A 19,686-nucleotide genomic window follows, 5' to 3' on the forward strand; every position below is an offset into this window, starting at 1 on the left:
CATCACGTATTTTAAACACCTTACACATACGAAACATAATGTGAAAATTCTGATCACTCTTTGAATTGTGTCTACTACAGTCTACAGGCAACAAACTTAAGTACATTTATTCAACAATCAAGAGAACTGTAGAATCTTTTGTTTCTAACAACCAATATGATTTACCAGAATGTGTTTACTCCAAAAGCCGTGTACCTTGTACAGAAAGTATAAAATTAATGAGTTAAAGAGAATGTCTGCAAAAACCTTTGAACTCATTAGTCAAGCAGCATTATAGAGAAAGAACCTTTGCATTAACCACAACCAAAGTTATGACAAAGATTCTTGGCAGTATGGACATTATATGATTACTTAGATGACTGAATGGGAGAGAAGGAAAAAGCAATGAAGCAACAGACCATAAAATTGGACATTTGCACTTCTTTAAAAGCACTACAAAACTTCATGTAAAGATCAATACTAGCTTTTAAAATTAAATGGCATCGAAAATGTTAGCGCCAAGTGCTAAATCACATATTTATGTCAGACAAAAATTCAATCATGTAAAATCCCTCAACCGTTATAAAGCTGTCTACAACACTTCCAGCTATCTCGAAGAAAATTATTATTAAGCTAATCAGACTTGATATCACTGGCTTCAACTTTGGCCAAACCAAGCTCGTCCTCTAACTTGGTCCAAACTTTCACCACATTAGGAGGGAACTTGTTCTTCATTGTCCTGATCATTTGTTTTGCTTCTTTCACCCTTGAACTCTTCACCAAACCATGCACCAAATACTTGAGTGTATTGACATCCGGAATCTTGTTTGCTCTCACACTCTCCTTAAACATATTATACCCTGTCTCAAACTTTTCATTATTACACAAATAAAATATCAAAGTTCTAAAAGTTGAAGCATTTGGATTGCACCCATTTGTCTCCAAATCCTCATAAACTCTCTCAGCTTCATCCATCATCCCATTCCTACAATAACAAGACATCAAGTAATTGTAGCTAATCGTATCGGGTTTTAAACCCACATTGCTCATTTCCTCAATTAAACCCTTCACTCCTTCAGGATCTCCACCCTGAATATTCATAATCTTCACATTATACGCACCAACATCCGGTCCACAACCTCTCTTCACCATCTCATTCCAAACCTTCTCAGCCTCATCACTCTTTCCTCCCTTATACAACGAATGCAATATCGTTGTGAGAGCAACCACAGTAATCTCAACGCCTTTCTCTTCCATCTCCTTAAGTTTCTCCATTGCCAATTCAGGTTTACCCATTTCACAATATGACCTAATCAACACACCATACGAAACTTTATCAGGTAAGAACCCATGTTTCTTAGGCATTTCATCAAACAGCTGGGGAACACGATCATATAATTTCGAGTTAACACAAGCGGAAAGAAGCACGTTGAACGAAACAGCTGATCTAGGAGTACCTAAATCGTCCATTTGATGATAAGTTTGAAGAGCCTGATCAAACATTCCAGATAACCCATAGGAACGAATTATCGACGAAAGGAAGGGTTCTTCGGTTATTTTTTTGTCATTTTTATGAGATTCGAGGAATTTTTCGATGTCGGAGAAACGGTGAGATTTAGCGAGACGTTTGACCGTGTATTCTTGAGCATAACGGGAGGATAAAGGGGAAGTGTAATGGTTAGAAACGGAAGAGTAAATTTTAACGGCTTTGTCTGGATCGTGCTCGGATTTGAGCTTCGATTTTGCTTTGGAGATAGAGATGGTTGAAGAAGCAGAGGCGGTGGCTGTGGCAGCGGTAGAGAGGTGACGCGGCAGGCGCAGGGAAATGGAACAAGACATATTTGTTAGGGTTTAGGCTGTACAGCGGGGAGTAGGGTTTTAGGAGGTTGCTCGGGGTTGGAGTGAAATGAGAATCCCGTTTTGCTAAACCAAAACAACAGAATCATTTAGGATTCATTTAGCCAATACATTTTTATAAGTAGTTTTTGAGGAAAAAATTAGCAAATAGTATTTGATTATATAATTAGTTACTTCCTCTGTATCTGTTTCAAAACGAATGATTACTTTCTTTTAATTCGTTTCATCTGTTTCAAAACGAATGATTACTTTCTTTTAATTCGTTTCAGAAAGAATGATTCCTTTTCATTTTTGACAATACTTTAATTTCAACTTTCCACATGACATGTTTAGAGCCACAAGATTAAAGGACATTTTGATACATTTGACACAACTTCAATCTAAGGCCACAAGATTCAAAAAAATAATTATTTTCTTAAACTTTGTGTCAATTTAAAGTACATCATTATTTTCTAAATGGGGAAATATTATTTAATAAATAAGTCGAATTTATAAATACAAAAAAAATATTAATATTTAAATTAAATTTTACTTTTTATGAATTTTTAAAAGTAAAATATGTTTCTCAAATACTATGGTCAAACATACAATGAAACTTCATCCAAATCTTCTTAAATAATAACTTATGGTCAAACATAGAGTGAAACTTCATCCAAATCTTCTTAAATAATAGCTTATGGAAAATATTTAAAAATCTATCTCTAAACGTTTGGTTTAGTAGAGCCCTTGTCCGTGAACATCCAAAATAAATTGAATTTAAAATTTTTATGATTAAATAATAATTTTAACTACAGTTAAATAATTTTATACAGAAAAACGATATATTTTTATGACTAATAGTCTGTTTGGCTATAAAATGAGTTTATAATCTGTTTGGTCAAGTTTCTAAAATAAATTTATTTTGAAAAGTGTTTTTTCTAGAATTGTTTTTTGAAAAAAATATTTGATGAGAAATAATTTGTGTTTGGCCAACAAAAATAAAAAATACTTTTGAGTTAACAATTTTTATTTGGCCAAACTTTTTAAAATGTATTTTTCTCAAAAGAGTTTTAAAAAAAAAAAAACTTTTTCAAAAAACTGCTCTTTTAACTAATGAAAAACTGTTTCTACTATTTTAAAACACTTTTTTAAAAAAAAAAAAAAGTTTACCCAAACACTTTATTTAAAAAAAAAATAGATACTTTTGAAAAAAAAAATTATGGAAAAAAAAAATCTTGACCGAATAAATTGTTAGTATGTTTTAGCTCTTTTTTTTTTTTTTGATAACCGGGATATTATATATATATATATATATATGCATGCTTCAACGTCTTACAGGGAAATTGTATGTTGGCAAGCCAACTGTACAAGCACCAGCAGTGGTAACAGCACACCTAGCGCTAGCATTTACAATCTGACAATTAGGATTAGTAGTAGTAAACAAAATTTGGTCAGATGTATCTATTATGACCCTTTGTATCAGCTCTCAAAATATCTTTTATGGATTTAGGAGGTTCCCAAAATAGTTGCATAGTAATAGTAGCATTCATCTGTGCCAGTGTATGAGTCAACTTATTTTGTTCTCTGTACACATGTTCCAGTAGCGGATTACCTAGTTTAAGCATCAGGCACCTGCAATCAGACATTAAGGGTGAATCATCCAATGATACATTAGATACAGCTTGAACAATTGGAAGGCAATTCACATTGATTTGCAGTGATGTAAAACGGTGTTGAATTGCAACATTCAAACCCAAAAGTAAAGCCTGAAGTTCCGCCTCTAAGGGGTTAGGGCTAAAGACCTTACTACTAAATCCTAGTAACCATTCACCATTTGAATTTCTAAATACCCCTGCTATATTAGCCATTTCTAAGATAGAAATAAAAGCTGCATCCATATTAAGCATAATAAACGGTGATGCAGGAGGCTTCTACTTAACATAGACAGGCATAGTACGTTCGATAGTTTTATGTTTGCCCGCTAAAAACCAATATTATGTGGACAAAGCTAAGGCATGAGCAACAGAGACTTTAAAAGGAATATTCTGAAAAATAGTTCTATTGCGCGCCAACCAAATAGACCAAAGGCAATAGGTTAGGAGCACCTTGTTAGGAACATGAGGTATAATTGGTTGGTGAGGCACCAGATTAATTAGGCAATGAAGCCACATGCTTGGATGTTGATACTCGAAAATTACCTCCCTGAGACGGTGAACTTGGGTTATGATATTGAGTTGTGCCCATAAGGGATCAACCGATTTGCAGTGGATGAAGAGATGGCTTGCGGTTTCTTCAGTCGACGAGTGACAAATCAAGCAGTACGGTGAATCGATGCAATGAATGTGATAGAGGTAGGAAGTAATTGGGAGTCGATTATGATTTAGAAGCCAAAGAAAATGCCTTAGTTTGGTTGGAACATCGAAATTCCATATCCAGGAAAAGTCAGCAATAGACGTGTTGGGATGGGTTGAGGAGAAGATGTCATTGTAACAAGAGCTGATAGTAAAAAGTTTTGAATTTGTCAAGCCCCATGTGATTTTGTCCGATAAAGTACTATAGCGAGGTAAGTGGACGGAGTTTATGAGCGAAACAATATCCGTGGGGAGATCAAAGGAGAGGCGCAAAAAGGACCAACTATTAGCTACTCTATATTGAGACACTTTGGATGAGATTTCATGCTCGGGAAACGAGCCATGAATCAAATTTCGGAGCGACGTATTTGGCGTTATCCAAGCATCCGTGAAGAAATTAATATGCTCTCCATTCCCAGGCTGCCATTGAAGTCCGATTTGGCATTGGGCCTAGCCCAGAATGAGAGTCTTCCAGATTCGGAAAAAGGCAGAGCGTGTACAGGTATTTACCACAAAGAATTTGAGCCTAAAAAGAAGATAAGTGAAAGGCTCGCCAAGCTGTAGATGCTAAAAGTGTTAAGTTCTTGGTTTACAAGTTGTTGAATACCTAGTCCTCCTAGCTTTTTTGGTTTTGAAATAGAGGCCCAACTTAATAGATGAATCTTTTTACGCTCCGGGGTATTTTCCCAAAAGAAGTTTCGCTGGTAAACCACCATTCTTTTAATAACATAAGTAGGGAGTTTAAAAAGGTACATGACATGATTTGGGAGACTGTTGAGAGTAGAACGAATAAGGGTTGCTCTCCCTGCAGTGGTAAGAAAAGGAGCTTTCCAGCTCGCAAGTTGATTCTTGAAGTTGTCTAACAAAAATTGGAAGTCTTGTTTAGTTGGCCGACGCATAAAGATGGGATAGCCTAGATACTTACCGAAGGTGTGACCTTTCTGCAGACTTAAAATAGATTTAGTCATCTCCTTAGTAGAGAAATAAGTGGTTTTTGAGAAGAAGACTTTCGATTTTGCGAGGCTAATTTTTTGGCCAAAAACTGAATTAAAGTGTGCAAAAATTCCTGAAATTTCCGTGCATGAGGTGAATTTGCCACAGCGCAAAGAATAATATCATCAGCAAAGAACAAGTGGGATAAAGGTGGGGCACGGGTGCAGATTTTAATTGGACTCCACAACCCATAGTCAACAGCTATGTCAATGCATCGGGAAAGGCGCTCCATGCATAAAATAAAGATATAAGTAAAGAGTGGGTCGCCCTGACGGATACCTCTAAAGGGGTAAAAATAAGGCGTAACTGATCCATTAAGAAGGATGGAGACTGATGAAGACGTGATACAAGACATGATAAACCCTATAAATTTTGAGGGAAAATTAAAGTGGAGAAGAGTGTCATGAATAAACGACCATTCCAACCGATCAAAAGCCTTTTCCAAGTCAATCTTGGCAGTCATATGAGCTTTTCCACCCTTGGCAGTGTTGAAAAAATGGAGAATCTCTTGAACTAGAATTGCATTGTCAGAAGCCCTCTGATTTGTTAGAAAGCTCGACTGGGAGGGTCCAATAAGGTTATGAAGAAGAGGCTTCATTCGGTTCACGATAATCTTGCTAATGATTTTATACAATGTGTTGCAGAGACTAATTGGTCGATACTGAGTAATAGTTGCAGGATTTGAGATCTTCGGAATGAGGAAAATAAAAGTTTCATTGATTTTCGGCAGAATTGTCGAGGTTGAGAAAACATTAGAACAGAAATCCTTAATGGAAATACCTACAACATCCCAGTATTTCTGGTATAAAAAAGGATTGATTCCATCAAGTCCCGGGGACTTCTATGGTTTAAAAGAAAAAACTGCATCAATGACCTCTTGGAGCATTAGGGGCCTCAATAATCGATCGGCTTCCTCAGGAGGGACTACTCGTAAGAGAGCACGCGAGTGATGTCTGGGAGAGCAGATGAGATCCAAAGTATAGAGGCTCGTGTAAAAGGAAGTAACATGCCTTTCAATGTCCTGCCTACCAGAGATCCAATTGCCCACTAAGTCTCGAAGAGATAAGATTTTAGTTTTTTGCCTTCGTCCAAAGGTGGAAATATGAAAGAATTTTGTGTTCGCATCACCCTCGTTGAGCCAATGAATCCGAGACTTTAGCCTCCAAAATTCATGTTCAGTACGAAGTAAAGTGTTTAACTCAGAGATAAGAGTGTTCTCTAAGTTCTGCAAGAAAATACTGGTATTATAGTTCGGAGATCTTTGAATTCCAGTAAGGCATGCGAGAATTCATCTTTTTTTGTAGAAAATATTCCCGAACACCTCTCTATTCCAACTGGAAACATATTCTTGGAAATACGATATTATCGGGACTAGGGAATTGTTCATATTAGCCCAGGAGTTAGTAACAATCTGTCTAAAGTCAGGGTGGGCTATCCAAATAGTTTTCAAGTCTAACAGGTTTTTAAGGAACAGAAATATAAGGAGTTAAAGTCAACAATAAAAGGCAGTGGTCAGAGTGGGTGCGCGGGAGATGTCTGACAAAAGATTCAGGAAATAGCTCTAACCACTCAGAGTTCGCAGCAAAACGGTCAAGACGCTCCCGAATAGTTTTATTATTCCTACACAAGTTTGACCAAGTAAACTTACTACCCAAAAAACCCAGGTCATGCATTCGGCAATAACTCAGACAGTCTAAAAATCGATTACCCTAGTAAAATTGACCCTTAATCCCCCGAATTTCTCAGCGGCTTTACTAACTTCGTTAAAATCCCCACCTATAAACCACAGACCAGACACTGAGTCAGCTGCATTCTTAATATTCTCCCAAAGCACTAGTCTATCAGAAGCGCTATTAAAAGCATAAAAAGCCTAAAACAACCAGCTGTTATGAGAAGGTAATACCTGGATCATACAATGAATTTCCTGGTGCGTAAGAGCCACATTAGTAACATTAAGGAGGTCAGCATGCCAAAGAATGGCAATTCCACCCGCTAGACCCTCAACCGGGACAGAAACGACATTTGAAAAATGAAACTCATGGGGCATTGACTGATGATTTTCTCTATGAGTTTCCAACAAAACAACTAGAGCAGGTTTCTGCATATCAAGCAACTCCCTAAAATTAAGTCTAAAGTCAAGGGAGGAAGATCCTCTGCAATTCCATATAAGAAAATTCATCGGACGAAAAAAATGACGTGTACAACCCCGGGAAGAACTAGGGAGTTCATGATTATGGCATATTTCCCTACCTCTGGATTGAGTGTCAGTTGCACGTGGACCGTACATTTGAACATGTTTTGAGAAAAATTTATGTTTATTTTTTTTAAGAGTTTTTTTAGGAGAAAGACGCGTACCTGACCCAAGAAGGTGGTCGCGGATGCCATCTCTTCCATCCCCACAGCTAGATCTTCTATGGTGATAGCCAATCGATTCCCGTCGCTCCCCTCCTGAGCTTGGTGAGGTGACAAAGGAGGTTGTGGATCGTGGCATATCTCGGGCTCCATTTGCAACACAGTAACGTGTGGCTGGATCCAAGGAACAAGCTCCTCTTGAAGCTGGGGGGTAGAAAGGGAGAGCTGGGTTCTGCTGCGTCGTACTATTGAACACTTCCGTCCCAAGTGTCATTCCTTCGGTGATGATATGGGCTAGATCGCATGGATTTTGTATCATCACCAGGTAGTCCCTTCCATTCACTTGTATAGTGAACGTTAACGCTTGCCCCGTTAATGCCACCTCCAGCCAAGCCTGGGGTGGGTGAAGCGGAGATGGTATCGTAGATGCATAAACAAGATAAGGTACTTGGTTGTTCTCCTGTTCCATTGGAGCAGCCTGAAAGTACTGAAGTTTGTGAATCTGATAGGGGGGACTGTGGTGTATGTATAGGCTTGTGAAGGGACAAGTGAGATGATGGTTCATGATTTATAGCAAGGGTGGGAGCAGTAAGCTTTACGTGGGCGTTTGAAGTTAAAGGGACTGTCTCATTATGAATTATGAGGGGTAAAGAGGAGGGAATGTCCAAGTCAAATGAATCACATAAAATGTAATCATTGCTTTGATTAACATTTTTATCTATAGAATGGGAAACACAAGGAACAACAAAGAAGGGAATCTCCTGTAAGTCATCTACGTTGGGAAGGGTCATGTGATTGTGGGACATAGTAGGAATAGTGCTAAGGTCAGAAGTGGTAATAGGAGATAAACTACATAGGGGCTGATATTTTAAGTTGTCCTTATCCGAAGCTAGAGGTGGGATATTGGAGGAATTTATTTGTGCCAGCAGAGTAAAAGCAGCACAGTAATCCTGAGGTCCCCCCTTGATATAACTAGAATTATTAAAAAAAAAAATTGAATTCATAGACTGGTTTAAAATTTGAGAATCTTTGGACTTACCTGGAGTGCCTGCGGGGGTGTTAACCAAATTACTTACCTGGCCCTGCTTATGTGGATCTACCTCAAGATGCCGAGTTGGTGGCCTTTGATTTGCGTTGAGTGTGTGTGTAAACCGTCGATTATTTTTGCCCTTTGCTGCGAATTTCACTAGCTGTCAGCCTTCTTGCTTTTCACAATTTTGTTCAAGACTTTGTGGTGGACTTGTAGGTATTGGTTCGCCATCCTGTACATTGTTCTGCATCACAGCAGCTGATGCAGCAGGTTTGTTAAGGGGTGTGTGCGGGCAGTGGGATGTGTGTCCGAGCCGACCACAATTTGTGCAGAGTAGAGACAATGCTTCATAGAGAATCACTTGTTTGTGTGTTCCAATGAATAGGTGGTGAAGCAATGGCTGATCAAGGGGCACTTGAACATAAAGGCGAGCATATCTGCCGCGTGAATTGGTGGATGTGCAGTTGTCTACTTTCAAGAGTGTACCTATCTTTCCACCTATCCTGTGAAGAATTTCAGCATCATAATATTCTGTCCGAAGCTCAGGCAAACGAACCCAAATGACAGTGTAGGCAACAGGTGCTTGGGATGCAACGAATTTTGGTTCCCACCTCTGCACAGAGACAAAGTTGTTGTAGACAAACCAAGGCCCATCGTGAAAAGCGTGAAGCAAATTCCGTTCTTGAGAGAATTTTATGAGGAAGAAGTCATGGCCTAAGTCCATTAACGATAGATCCTCTGAAGGTTTCCAGAGTTGTTGGAGCTTGTTCTTTAAAATTTGATGGGTTAATTTTCGACCGACCACTTTAATAATTAGAGAATTTTGCCAAGAAGAGTACAATCTGGATTAATCTGCTGTAGAAATGGGAATAAAATTATTTGCAGAGTGTATTGGGGTGAGCTCATCAAACAAAGGTAGCTTGGACAAGTTTAAGTGTAGGAGATGAAGAATCCCCTCACCCAAAAGTTTTTCAGCATAAGTAGGCTGCACAGATGATTTAGGAGACAGAGGATCAAGTTGCATCAAAGAGAAACCAAGAAAAAAGAAACTAAAGCAGTAAGAGTGGGAAGATACCAAAGCAGAATAAACCAAGAAAAAGAAGTAAAAGAGTAACCCGATAAAGATATATTTTTATTTTTTTTAAAATCCTAAATTAAGAAACAACTAGTTAGCTAACTGTACAGGGGAAGAGGAAAGCAGGAAAGCTGCTAAATCTACTGTGAAGGAAAACGTTCAACAGAAAATCGGAATATGTTGTTATACTGATCTCATCCGGTTAAGATCTCTGATGGCTATTGTCGTCTAACGTACAATAAAGAAAAAGGAAGAGGAAAACGTTTGGCAAGAGGAAGCTTATTCAACTATTCTTAGCAGTATACTTTAATGTCAAGTTAAGATGAAAGTCTAATAGTATAACTTGTGGTCCTAGATGTTTGAAGGTGACTAATTATGTCAAATAAAATACAACCTCCTGTCATGACAATAAGTATTGAGTCAACTCAAAAATGACTGAATAAGTATTATGTTTTAGAATGGCTAAATGTGAAATTTTAGCTCATTTCACATTTAGCCATTCTAATTTGATAGTTTCACTAACTATGTTTTGACTCATTTCTTAAGAAAATTAATAAATAGAATATATAATTTATTAAGTTATTGATTAAATATTTTTTTTGAAAAGTGAGCATCAGATAATGAGATGTTCAATTGTTTATTTTGTACCTATGCAAACATACAATTATCCTATAATTCGTAGAGTATCAAAAATTCTAAATTATTACTTTGATAACAAACTATAACATACCAACAGAAGTTTTCAAAATATTAATGTTGAGCAGTTACATCAAAATTCTGAGTTTCATAAAAATAGAGTTATTATTGTATTTTAATTTGAAGTGCTATATATGTCAATAATCAAATTTATAGGATTTTCTAACTTTAACTAATGACTTTTTTTTTTGTATATTTTGATTTTCATTGTTGATACAGAATGTCCAATAATATATGTACTGTTTAAAATTTATTCATTGCAATACAAAATTTATATTAAGTATTTTGAGATAAATGTGTAACACTTATTCGTGGATATACAAACAAAACCATCACGATTTGAAGGTAGCTAAGCTAAAGAGCAATTTGTTTCGTCTTGATTTTTAATGCTTAAGTTATTCAGCAGACTTACGGACAAAGTTTGATATTACGAAGCAGAGGTGGATCCAGGATTTGAAGAGTGCGGGTGCATCTTTATTATAATATAAGCACTCGAAAATCTTTCAATGACGACTGAGGGATAGTGTCGTGTCTGATTAATTGATTAGTAAAGACTTAAGCAATGACGAAAATACAAATATATAGGTCAAATATGGATTTTAGGTTAATATATAAACCTTAAATCCTTATACATAAATTAGTGTAGTAGCCCAGTGATTAAGGGTGAATTGTGTAAGCAAAGAGTTTGCAGGTTCAATTCCTCATTACTACTTTTGTTGTTAAAAGTTAATAACACAGAAAATACAAAGCGCAATTATGTAACAGTTTCTTAAAGTATATATACGTGCACCCCATCCTAATACGTGAGTCCGCCCCTGTTACGAAGGCAAAATCAACCTAACACATCAAGATGCAAAAAAAGCTTTCAAAATTGATCAAAAATATTTAAACAACAGAAAGTAAGAAAATGTGAAACTTTAGAGTAAATGATTTTACCAATAATTCCACCGGAAAAATGACGTGGCAACCTTAATTAATTCTTAATTTTAATTTAGGAGAATATAAAATATTACTCATATCTTGACCCTTTTTATATGTGTCCAACCCGATTTTCTTTATGGATTATATAACGGAAGAATATCAATTTCTCAATAAATTAGGCTACCTAGTGAAGACTATTTTCATAAAAAAATAAAATTGATTGATATTTTTATACATATATATTCTTAAAATACTCTAAAGTTGAGACATGTGTCGGTAAATTATTTTTTTCCTCAAAAAATTTGGCATGTAGTAAATAAAATTATTTTTCTCCCTCTAAAATTGTGAAATGTAGTCGATAAAATTATTTTTTTCATACATTTTTTCCTTGCCACTTGGGCCTTTGCATTCGGTGTATCATAATAATATGATAAACTACTTCATTTATTGAGTTTGTTTTTATATTTTAATAATTTGATTAATTGATTAATTTTCTTAGAAAATTTTATTATAATATTTAGTTTCTGATAAATTTCATATTTTTTAATTTATTTAATTGATAAATATAAAAATTAAATTTCCTATAATTTCTTTATATATTGAAGTACTTATATTTTATAATTTTTATTAACACAATTGTCAATAATATTATTTGTACAAATTTTGACAATACTTATTCAATGACACAATTAAAAGGATTTTATTTTAAAACTACCTTTAGCATGTTTATTTATCTTCAAAGAATTAAAATATTTTTTTAAAAAAATAATATCATACATGTATTTCTATTTTATGTGTTTTGAAGAGTTTGTCTTGTTTATCACTCTTTTTCGATGCACCTTTTTGACAGATGAATGCAATATTATGAAATATTTCATAAAAATATCAACCAATTTTTTTTTATGAAAATAGTCTTCATTAGGTAGTTTAATCTATTAAGAAATTGGTGTTCTTCCATTAAATAATTCATAAGGAAAATTAGGCTGTGCAAATATAAAAAGGGTCAAGATATGAGTAATATATTATATATTCATTTAAATTAAAATTAAGAATTAATTAAGGTTGTCACATTATTTTTTTGATGGGATTATTGTAAAATCCGGTCATAGTGACTTTTGCGATGATCGAAACAAAATTAAATGACTTTTGTGTAATAAATAAATAAAAAAATAACTTTTACATAATAAACATAAATTTAAGTGACCATCAATGAAATTTATTCTGAAACTTTATTAGTCCACTACTTTACCCTTCATGTTATGAGTAAATCTCTACAATAATGATACGTGTTTACAAGAAAAACACCAAAAGAAGCCACAACTATAGCCCGTTATCCCAAAAATTATATTTGCCAACAAAACTTAACGTGAATTTGCAAACAAAAATAAATTCAAAAAAAATAAACAAAGATGAAATAAATATATTTACTACCTCAAATTCCTGTGTCTAACCTAACATGCAAAGATCGGTTTTGATAACTGGCTAGAAAGAACATACCATCCTATGAAAATTGCTCTGCAAACTTCAAAAAAGACTAAAGAAAGTAATCATTAATTTACATGATCTTGAAAACTTTGAATCATTTTAGAGTTGTTGATGTGCAAGACACAAGATTAAGGTATCAAATTAAATTTGAAATTTATAAGGAGATAAAAAATCAAAATCAAGTGCATGTAACGATTATTTTATATTGGGGCAAAAATAAAAATACTATCTGCTTAATACACTTCAGTCACTAAACATCAAACTGAAATTAGGAAAATTCGAAGCTATCGATTTCTAAACTAAATTAATGTTTTAATTTTTAATAAAAGAAATTAGGAGAACAAAGCCTGATGAACATAGACAGAGAACACACCATCAAGCACAATCAATATCGACATGGGAATAACAAACATGATAGAAATGAAAGGGTGCGAGCTAACAACAAAATTCAGAGAGTTTTGCACTCTCGGTTTACTTTTCTAATTCGCTTTGAAGGAATGGCTTACACATAGCTTTTATCTTTTGTTTTATTTAGGATAAAGCATCTAGACTAATAAATTTAAGTTCATAATTAAGTTAAATAGCAATATTTTTAAACAACAATGTAGATGGCAAAAATAGCATTATTTTCAGTGGGCCAAATCATAACCGTGTTTTAAAGTTACTAGGTTTAATTCCTTTTCCTTTCGCGACTTAACACGACTTACCCTTTATTCCCTTTTTTAATCATTTTTTTACTTTCTCAATTTCTCTTATTTTTTAGATTTCAAATTCTGCAATGCTTCTCACACTATTTTTCTTTTACTCTTCATTCAATTTCATCTAATTTCTTCAATACCAAATATGTTCCGGTCATATCTGAACATCACTACTAATTTGACGGAAAGGTTATTCATAATTCATGATTGTTGTGGTTGTTCATTAGAGTTTGTGAAGTTGCTATTCATCAAAATTGGAGACATTCTCAGTGAATTTGAAGCTCTTTAGTGGGTTGAATTTCACCTAAAAATAAAATGAGATCTATTTGACTGAAACCCGAAGCTGCAATATTAATGACGATTCTCAAGAAAAGAGGGCGATGAGAAATAGGTTCTTGTGATAGTCGAGGTCATCTAAGAAAATAAGGAAAGGGTTGGAGGTTGTTTAGTAGTGTTGTATATGTATGTGATGTCAATAAAGTATGTATATTTATTTCATAACAAATAAATGAATTAGTATATGTATTTTAAAAAATGATGACAATGTTTTTAACGGGCCTGCATGTTGTTGTGTGTGTGTGCGCGCATATATGTGATGTCAAATATTTATGGATTTTTTATGTGTATAAGCCCTGAGATTTACAGTTGTGTGCGCATTTGATGTCAATAAAGTCTAAATTTATAGTTTTATATTATTTCATAATGAATAAATAAATTTGTGTATGTATTCAAAGATTGATGACCACGTTTTTAATGTATCTCTGTGTTATATGTATTGATGCCGTAAAAATAATTATGTATTTTGTATGTGAATAAGGCTTGAGACTTTTAACCGTATACATATTTCAAAACAAATAAATTGATTTGTATATGTATTTCAAAAAGTGATCACAATACTTAAAGAGACTATGTGTTGTATATATATTTAAAGTCATAAAAACAGTTATGTATTTTTATGTGAATAAGATCTGAATTTGCAGTTGTATATGTATTTCATAACAAACAAATGCACTTGTATAAATATTTCAAAAATTGATATCAATGTTTAATCACACATATACAAATGATTTTAACACAAATACAAATAATAAATTTGACATACAAATTCAAACAACTTATATAAAATATATTGTTTGATACAGAAAAAAAAATTGAAATACAAAAAAAAAAAAGAGAGAGAGAGAGAGATAATATAAAATACAAAGAGCTTTGGAGATGTGAAAATATTAAAAAATTAAATACAAAAAGAATGAGAAAAAGAGAGTTGTGTGTGTATATGAGAGAGAGACACATCAAGTACCCACTAAAGTTATTCATGCAAGTAGACACTTAAAATTTATGAATATCATATTACCTCATTAAATAATTTAAAAGTGGAATAAATATATCATTTTTTCAGCCAACAGTAGTTGCAAGAAAAAAGAGTGTAAACACGCATCAATTAAAATTTATCATGTGTTAAATATTTAATATTTATTTTTTATTTCTATTTGTATTTTTTTTTATTTTATTAACTCTAATTCATTTTTTTCTTTCCTCTCCTTCCATCTTCATCCTTGCTCATACTCCAACCTTTTTGCTTTCCTTGCTGTCAGCCCTCTGATGCAGCCATCAACGTTGTCAATCCTCTAACATATTGATTGTCATCATCACTTATATTACACCGCATTCATCATATTTATCACCAAGTCGCCACCAAATCAAATTAAAATTGAAAAATCAAAATCGTTATTGAATTAAAAATTAAAAAATTATAATCATATCTCAATCATCATTTCATTTCCAACAACATACCCTAATACAATAACGATACATTGAAACTCCATTATAAAAGAGTACTATGGTACTCTCTAAACAAAAAAAATAGTAGATCAAAATTCTTTCACCAACCTGCTAAAAATTTCATAACAAAAAAAAAAAAATAGAGAAGAACGAAATTAGGGACAACATTCACAAAAAATCTACAAAAAAAAAAAGGGAGAAACAAGAAAAGAGAGGTTTTGAGAAAATATGGGAAAATGAGAAAAAAAAAAAAGAGAGAGAGAGAGAAAAGCAAGGGTGGGTTTGATATATAAAAATTATAAATTACATGTGGCTTCTTTTAATTAATTGAACAGTAAATTTTATCTTTTCACGCGTATCTTTTACATATCAGGGGAAAAAATAAATTAAAAGGTGTATTTATAATGATCTTAATTAATTTTGTGAGGTAATAGGACATCCACAAACTTTAAGTGTCTACTTGCAATTTTAAAATAATTTTAATGGGTACTCGATGAGTTTTCTCATATATATATATATATATATACACACACACACACACGAGGAGCATGACCCGTGTCAGCACGAGCCCAACATTAAAATATTTTAATTATGTACGAAAGTTAAATTGATATCAATTCAAATTATGAATAATAAAACATGAATATACAAAATTAGTATATTAACTACTTGACAGTATTTCTTAAAGAATCAAGTTGCACAAAATAATTATTATATTTTATTCATGTAAATGACAAAATTTGTTGCGCTTTTAAGTTTAGTTCTTTAATCATATGCTAAAGGGTTATCTAGTCATGCATATTTTTTTTATGTAATTTTCAAATAATATACGTTACTCTCCTTGTTCAAATTTTTATGGCATTGATAGTCAATTATATTTTTTAAATTATTGTGATTTATAATATTTTTCTTCTATTCCAATTTAAGCGACACTAATATAATTTTGAGAGTCAATCAAATATTTTATATCTTTTAAATTTTTTAAGTTGTTAATTATTGTGATTTATAGTTTTTTAACATATTTTTCTCTATATATAACAGATTACATTATTTTTAAATATTTTAAGTTGTTAACTATTGTAATTTATAATACTTTTTATGTAATTTTCAAATAATATATATTACTCTCCTTGTCAAAATTTTTGTATCATCGATAGTCAATTATATTTTTTAAATAATTTAAAATTTTAATTATTGTGATTTATAATACGTTTATATTTCAATTTAAGCGGCACAATGTTTTGATGACCATAATAATTAATTAGAGGTGATTTAGTAAAACCACAATTGAAGCAGCGAAACAGATATGTAATAACTAACTAAATGTGATATCTCAAAATTACTATAAACAAAATACTTATGAAAAAAATTTAAATGGACGTTGAGTTAGTTTAAAACATTAAGAGTTAATTATTATTTTGTAGATTTTACCCTTTTTATTAAATATTATTAATTTTTTAATACTTAGATGACTTATAATAAATAATTAGGGGTGATATTTAGTAAAATTATGATTGAAGTAGCTGAAGCAGACATGTTATAAATATAAATTTTACTTTTTTTTAATAAAATATTATTAATTTTTTACGTAGATGACTTATAATAAATAATTAGATGAAATTTAGTAAATTATGATTGAAGTAGCTGAAACAGACATATTATAAATGTAAATTTTACTTTTTTAATAAAATATTATTAGTTTTTAAATACATAAATAAATTATAATAATTAATTAGGGGTGATGTAATAAAATCATTGTTGAAGTAGACATATCGTAAATATTCATTTTACCTTTTTTAATTAAATATTATTAATTTTTAGTACATAGCCGACTTATAATAATTAATTAAGTGCGTATAGTAAAATTACGAATTTAATATTATTAATTTTTTAATTCATAAATGACATATAATAATTAATTAGGGGTGATATAGTAAAATCACGGTTAAAACACCTGAAACAGACATGTCATAAACGTACATTTTACTTTCTAATTAAATATTATTAATTTTTAATATATAAATAATTTATAATAATTAATTAGGGGTGATATAGTAAAATCACGAAGCAAGCAGCAAAACCTTCTCTTCTATTATATAGAAATAGATAAGATAAGAGAACATGAAGAGATAGATAGAGAGGTTAGAGATAGAAGAGAGAGAAAAATCTTATTTTTTGAAGCTCATTTCAAAAAAATCCTATTTGAAAATGAAATTCTCAATTAGTCTTCAATTAAACGTAATTATGGAGTTGATATTCTTTTTCTTTTAATCTCAAGTTGTTAGGATATTCGATTAGTTGTATATGTCTTTCGTCAGTAAAAGACATCCTCTAATACAAATAGAAATTGCTATTTCAGATAATTAGCAATCTATTGCTACAACCATCTTAGTTAAAAGATCGAATTTGCAATTTCTAAACTTTTTCCTTTTATTTATGAGTCAATTCGATTGAATTTGGATTGTTTTATAGGATTTGGCTTGTTGGGCCAGTTCAATAAATAAAATGGTCATTTACTAACATGGGTTGTGGTGTAGTGGTGGAACTATTTTACCCTTAATAGAGGTCTAGAGTTTGAGCCTAGGTATGAAGAAAATTTCATTGGGGGCCCCCCCCCCCCCCCCCCCCCCCCATCCCACCCTTTTAAAATTAGAACGGGCCCTACAGTGCACGATTCGAATTAATTGGGTCTTCAATACGGATCCGAACACTGAGTAGAAAATCAAGAAAAAAATCATTTGCCCATAATTTAATATTTTAAAAATAAATATGTATTTAAAATATTTTAAATTATTAATTATTGATATGTTAATATTTTGTACATAGAGTTCCAATATATAACTTTGTTTCAACGAATAAACTTAAACCTCCTATATTTGAGTTCACCATAAAAGTTCAAAATTAGAACCACTAAATTTCAACAATGCCGCGTAAACTTTGCCAAATGTTTTAGTTTGTTTGTTTTGACTTGACACAAAATTTTAAAAAATAAAAATGACTTTTACTTTTGTGGTCTTAAACTAAAGATCCGCGTTTTAAAAGGTAGAAGCATGAAGTAAGGCGTTTTATATATGATGAGGCGAGGGGTAAACCCCGGGACATGAAGCGTAAGTCCCATGAATCTTTAATTTATAATGTAGTAAAAATAAAATAATAAAATAAAAATTATAAAAAATACATTAATAATTTTTAAAAATTTAAAACATGATTAAAAAACTCATAGAAATCAAAACTTCTAACATCATTTCACAATTAGAAATAATGCAATGAAATAAAAACTACTACAGGATGCAAATCAACTCTAAAATCTTAACTTTCAAATAATAAAAGAATAATAATTTTTTAAAATATATGATTATCATACTATGCAATTTACCTTCATAAAATAAATAATCAATAAACTATTATTACTATTATAATTAAGACATCACTTTTTCGTGAACAAAAATAAAATAGTTTCAAATAACAAAATAATAAAATATGATAATTTTGAAATATAAGACAAACATATAAAAATAAATGATAAGTAAATAAGACAGAATTTAGATATATATTTTCAACAGAAATATTAAGTGATATTCAGACAGTAATGCCCTTAAACAGTAAGTAAGCAGTAAGCAATAATATGACTTGTTATTTGTGTTACTCTCAATGTTTTTTACTTTTATAAATGGAAAAAAACTACTAAGCATCATTATTTGTTAAATTATAATAAGGATCAATAGTGTTGGCTAAAAATTTTGGAGAAAACGGTCAAATACCCCCCAACCTTTACCCCAAATTTTAACTACACACTTATACTTTGTGAGGGTCCTCTGACCCCCTGAACTATTTTAAAGTGGAATATTTACCCCGCTGAACGCTGACATGGAAAGAGAGTGTGTTTCACTCTCTTTAAAGAGAGTGTGTTTCACTCTCTTTAAAGAGAGTGAGAACGGAATTTTTTATTAAAAAATTATTTTTAATATTTCCTTATTTTCTTTCTTCTTCTTCTTCTTCCTCCTCCTCCCCCTCCTCTTCCTCTTCATCCCCCTCTTCCTCCTCTTCTTCCTCCTCCTCTTCCTCTTCCTCCTCTTCTTCCTCCCCCTCTTTCTCTTCTCCCTCTTCCTCTTCTTCCTCTTCTTCTTCTTCTTCTTATTCTTCTTCTTCTTCTTCTTCTTCTTTTTCTCGTTCTCCTTCTTCTTCTCCTTCTCCTTCTTCTTCTTATTCTTCATCATCTTCTTCTTCTTCTTCTTATTCTTCATCTTCTTCTTCTTCTTCTTCTTCTTTTTCTCGTTCTCCTTCTTCTCCTTCTTCTTCATCATCTTCTTCTTCTCCATCTTATTCTCCTTCTCCTTCTCTCCTTCTCCTCCTTCTCCTTCTCCCCCCTCCTTCTCACCCTCCTCTTTCTCCTCCTTCTTCTTCTCCTCCTCCATCTCCTCTTCCCCCCCTTCTCTTTCACCTCATTCTTCTCCTTCTGCTTCTTCTTTTTTTCTTCTTCTTCCTCCT

General features: G+C 32.4%; 2 protein-coding genes across 2 annotated transcripts; both read right to left on the minus strand.

The window, feature by feature from the left end:
- Window positions 1–385: 385 nt before the first annotated feature.
- On the minus strand, window positions 386–3,049 carry LOC107858505 (pentatricopeptide repeat-containing protein At4g36680, mitochondrial). Its single transcript, XM_016703183.2, has one exon. It carries the CDS (start codon window positions 1,816–1,818, stop codon window positions 613–615), a length of 1,206 nt encoding a protein of 401 aa, XP_016558669.2. The 5' UTR covers window positions 1,819–3,049; the 3' UTR covers window positions 386–612.
- A 5,655-nt stretch (window positions 3,050–8,704) lies between these two features.
- On the minus strand, window positions 8,705–9,265 carry LOC107857756 (uncharacterized protein At4g02000-like). Its single transcript, XM_016702586.2, has one exon. The coding sequence runs from the start codon at window positions 9,263–9,265 to the stop codon at window positions 8,705–8,707; it is 561 nt and encodes a 186-aa protein (XP_016558072.1).
- Window positions 9,266–19,686: the final 10,421 nt, after the last annotated feature.

This window comes from Capsicum annuum, chromosome 2 (genome assembly GCF_002878395.1).
Source record: "Capsicum annuum cultivar UCD-10X-F1 chromosome 2, UCD10Xv1.1, whole genome shotgun sequence".
NCBI lineage: Eukaryota > Viridiplantae > Streptophyta > Magnoliopsida > Solanales > Solanaceae > Capsicum > Capsicum annuum.

What these genes read in the sequence shown, in the direction of transcription:
- LOC107858505 (XM_016703183.2), bottom strand. Translation starts at nt 1,818, where the DNA reads ATGTCTTGTTCCATTTCCCTGCGCCTGCCGCGTCACCTCTCTACCGCT.
- LOC107857756 (XM_016702586.2), bottom strand. Translation starts at nt 9,265, where the DNA reads ATGGACTTAGGCCATGACTTCTTCCTCATAAAATTCTCTCAAGAACGG.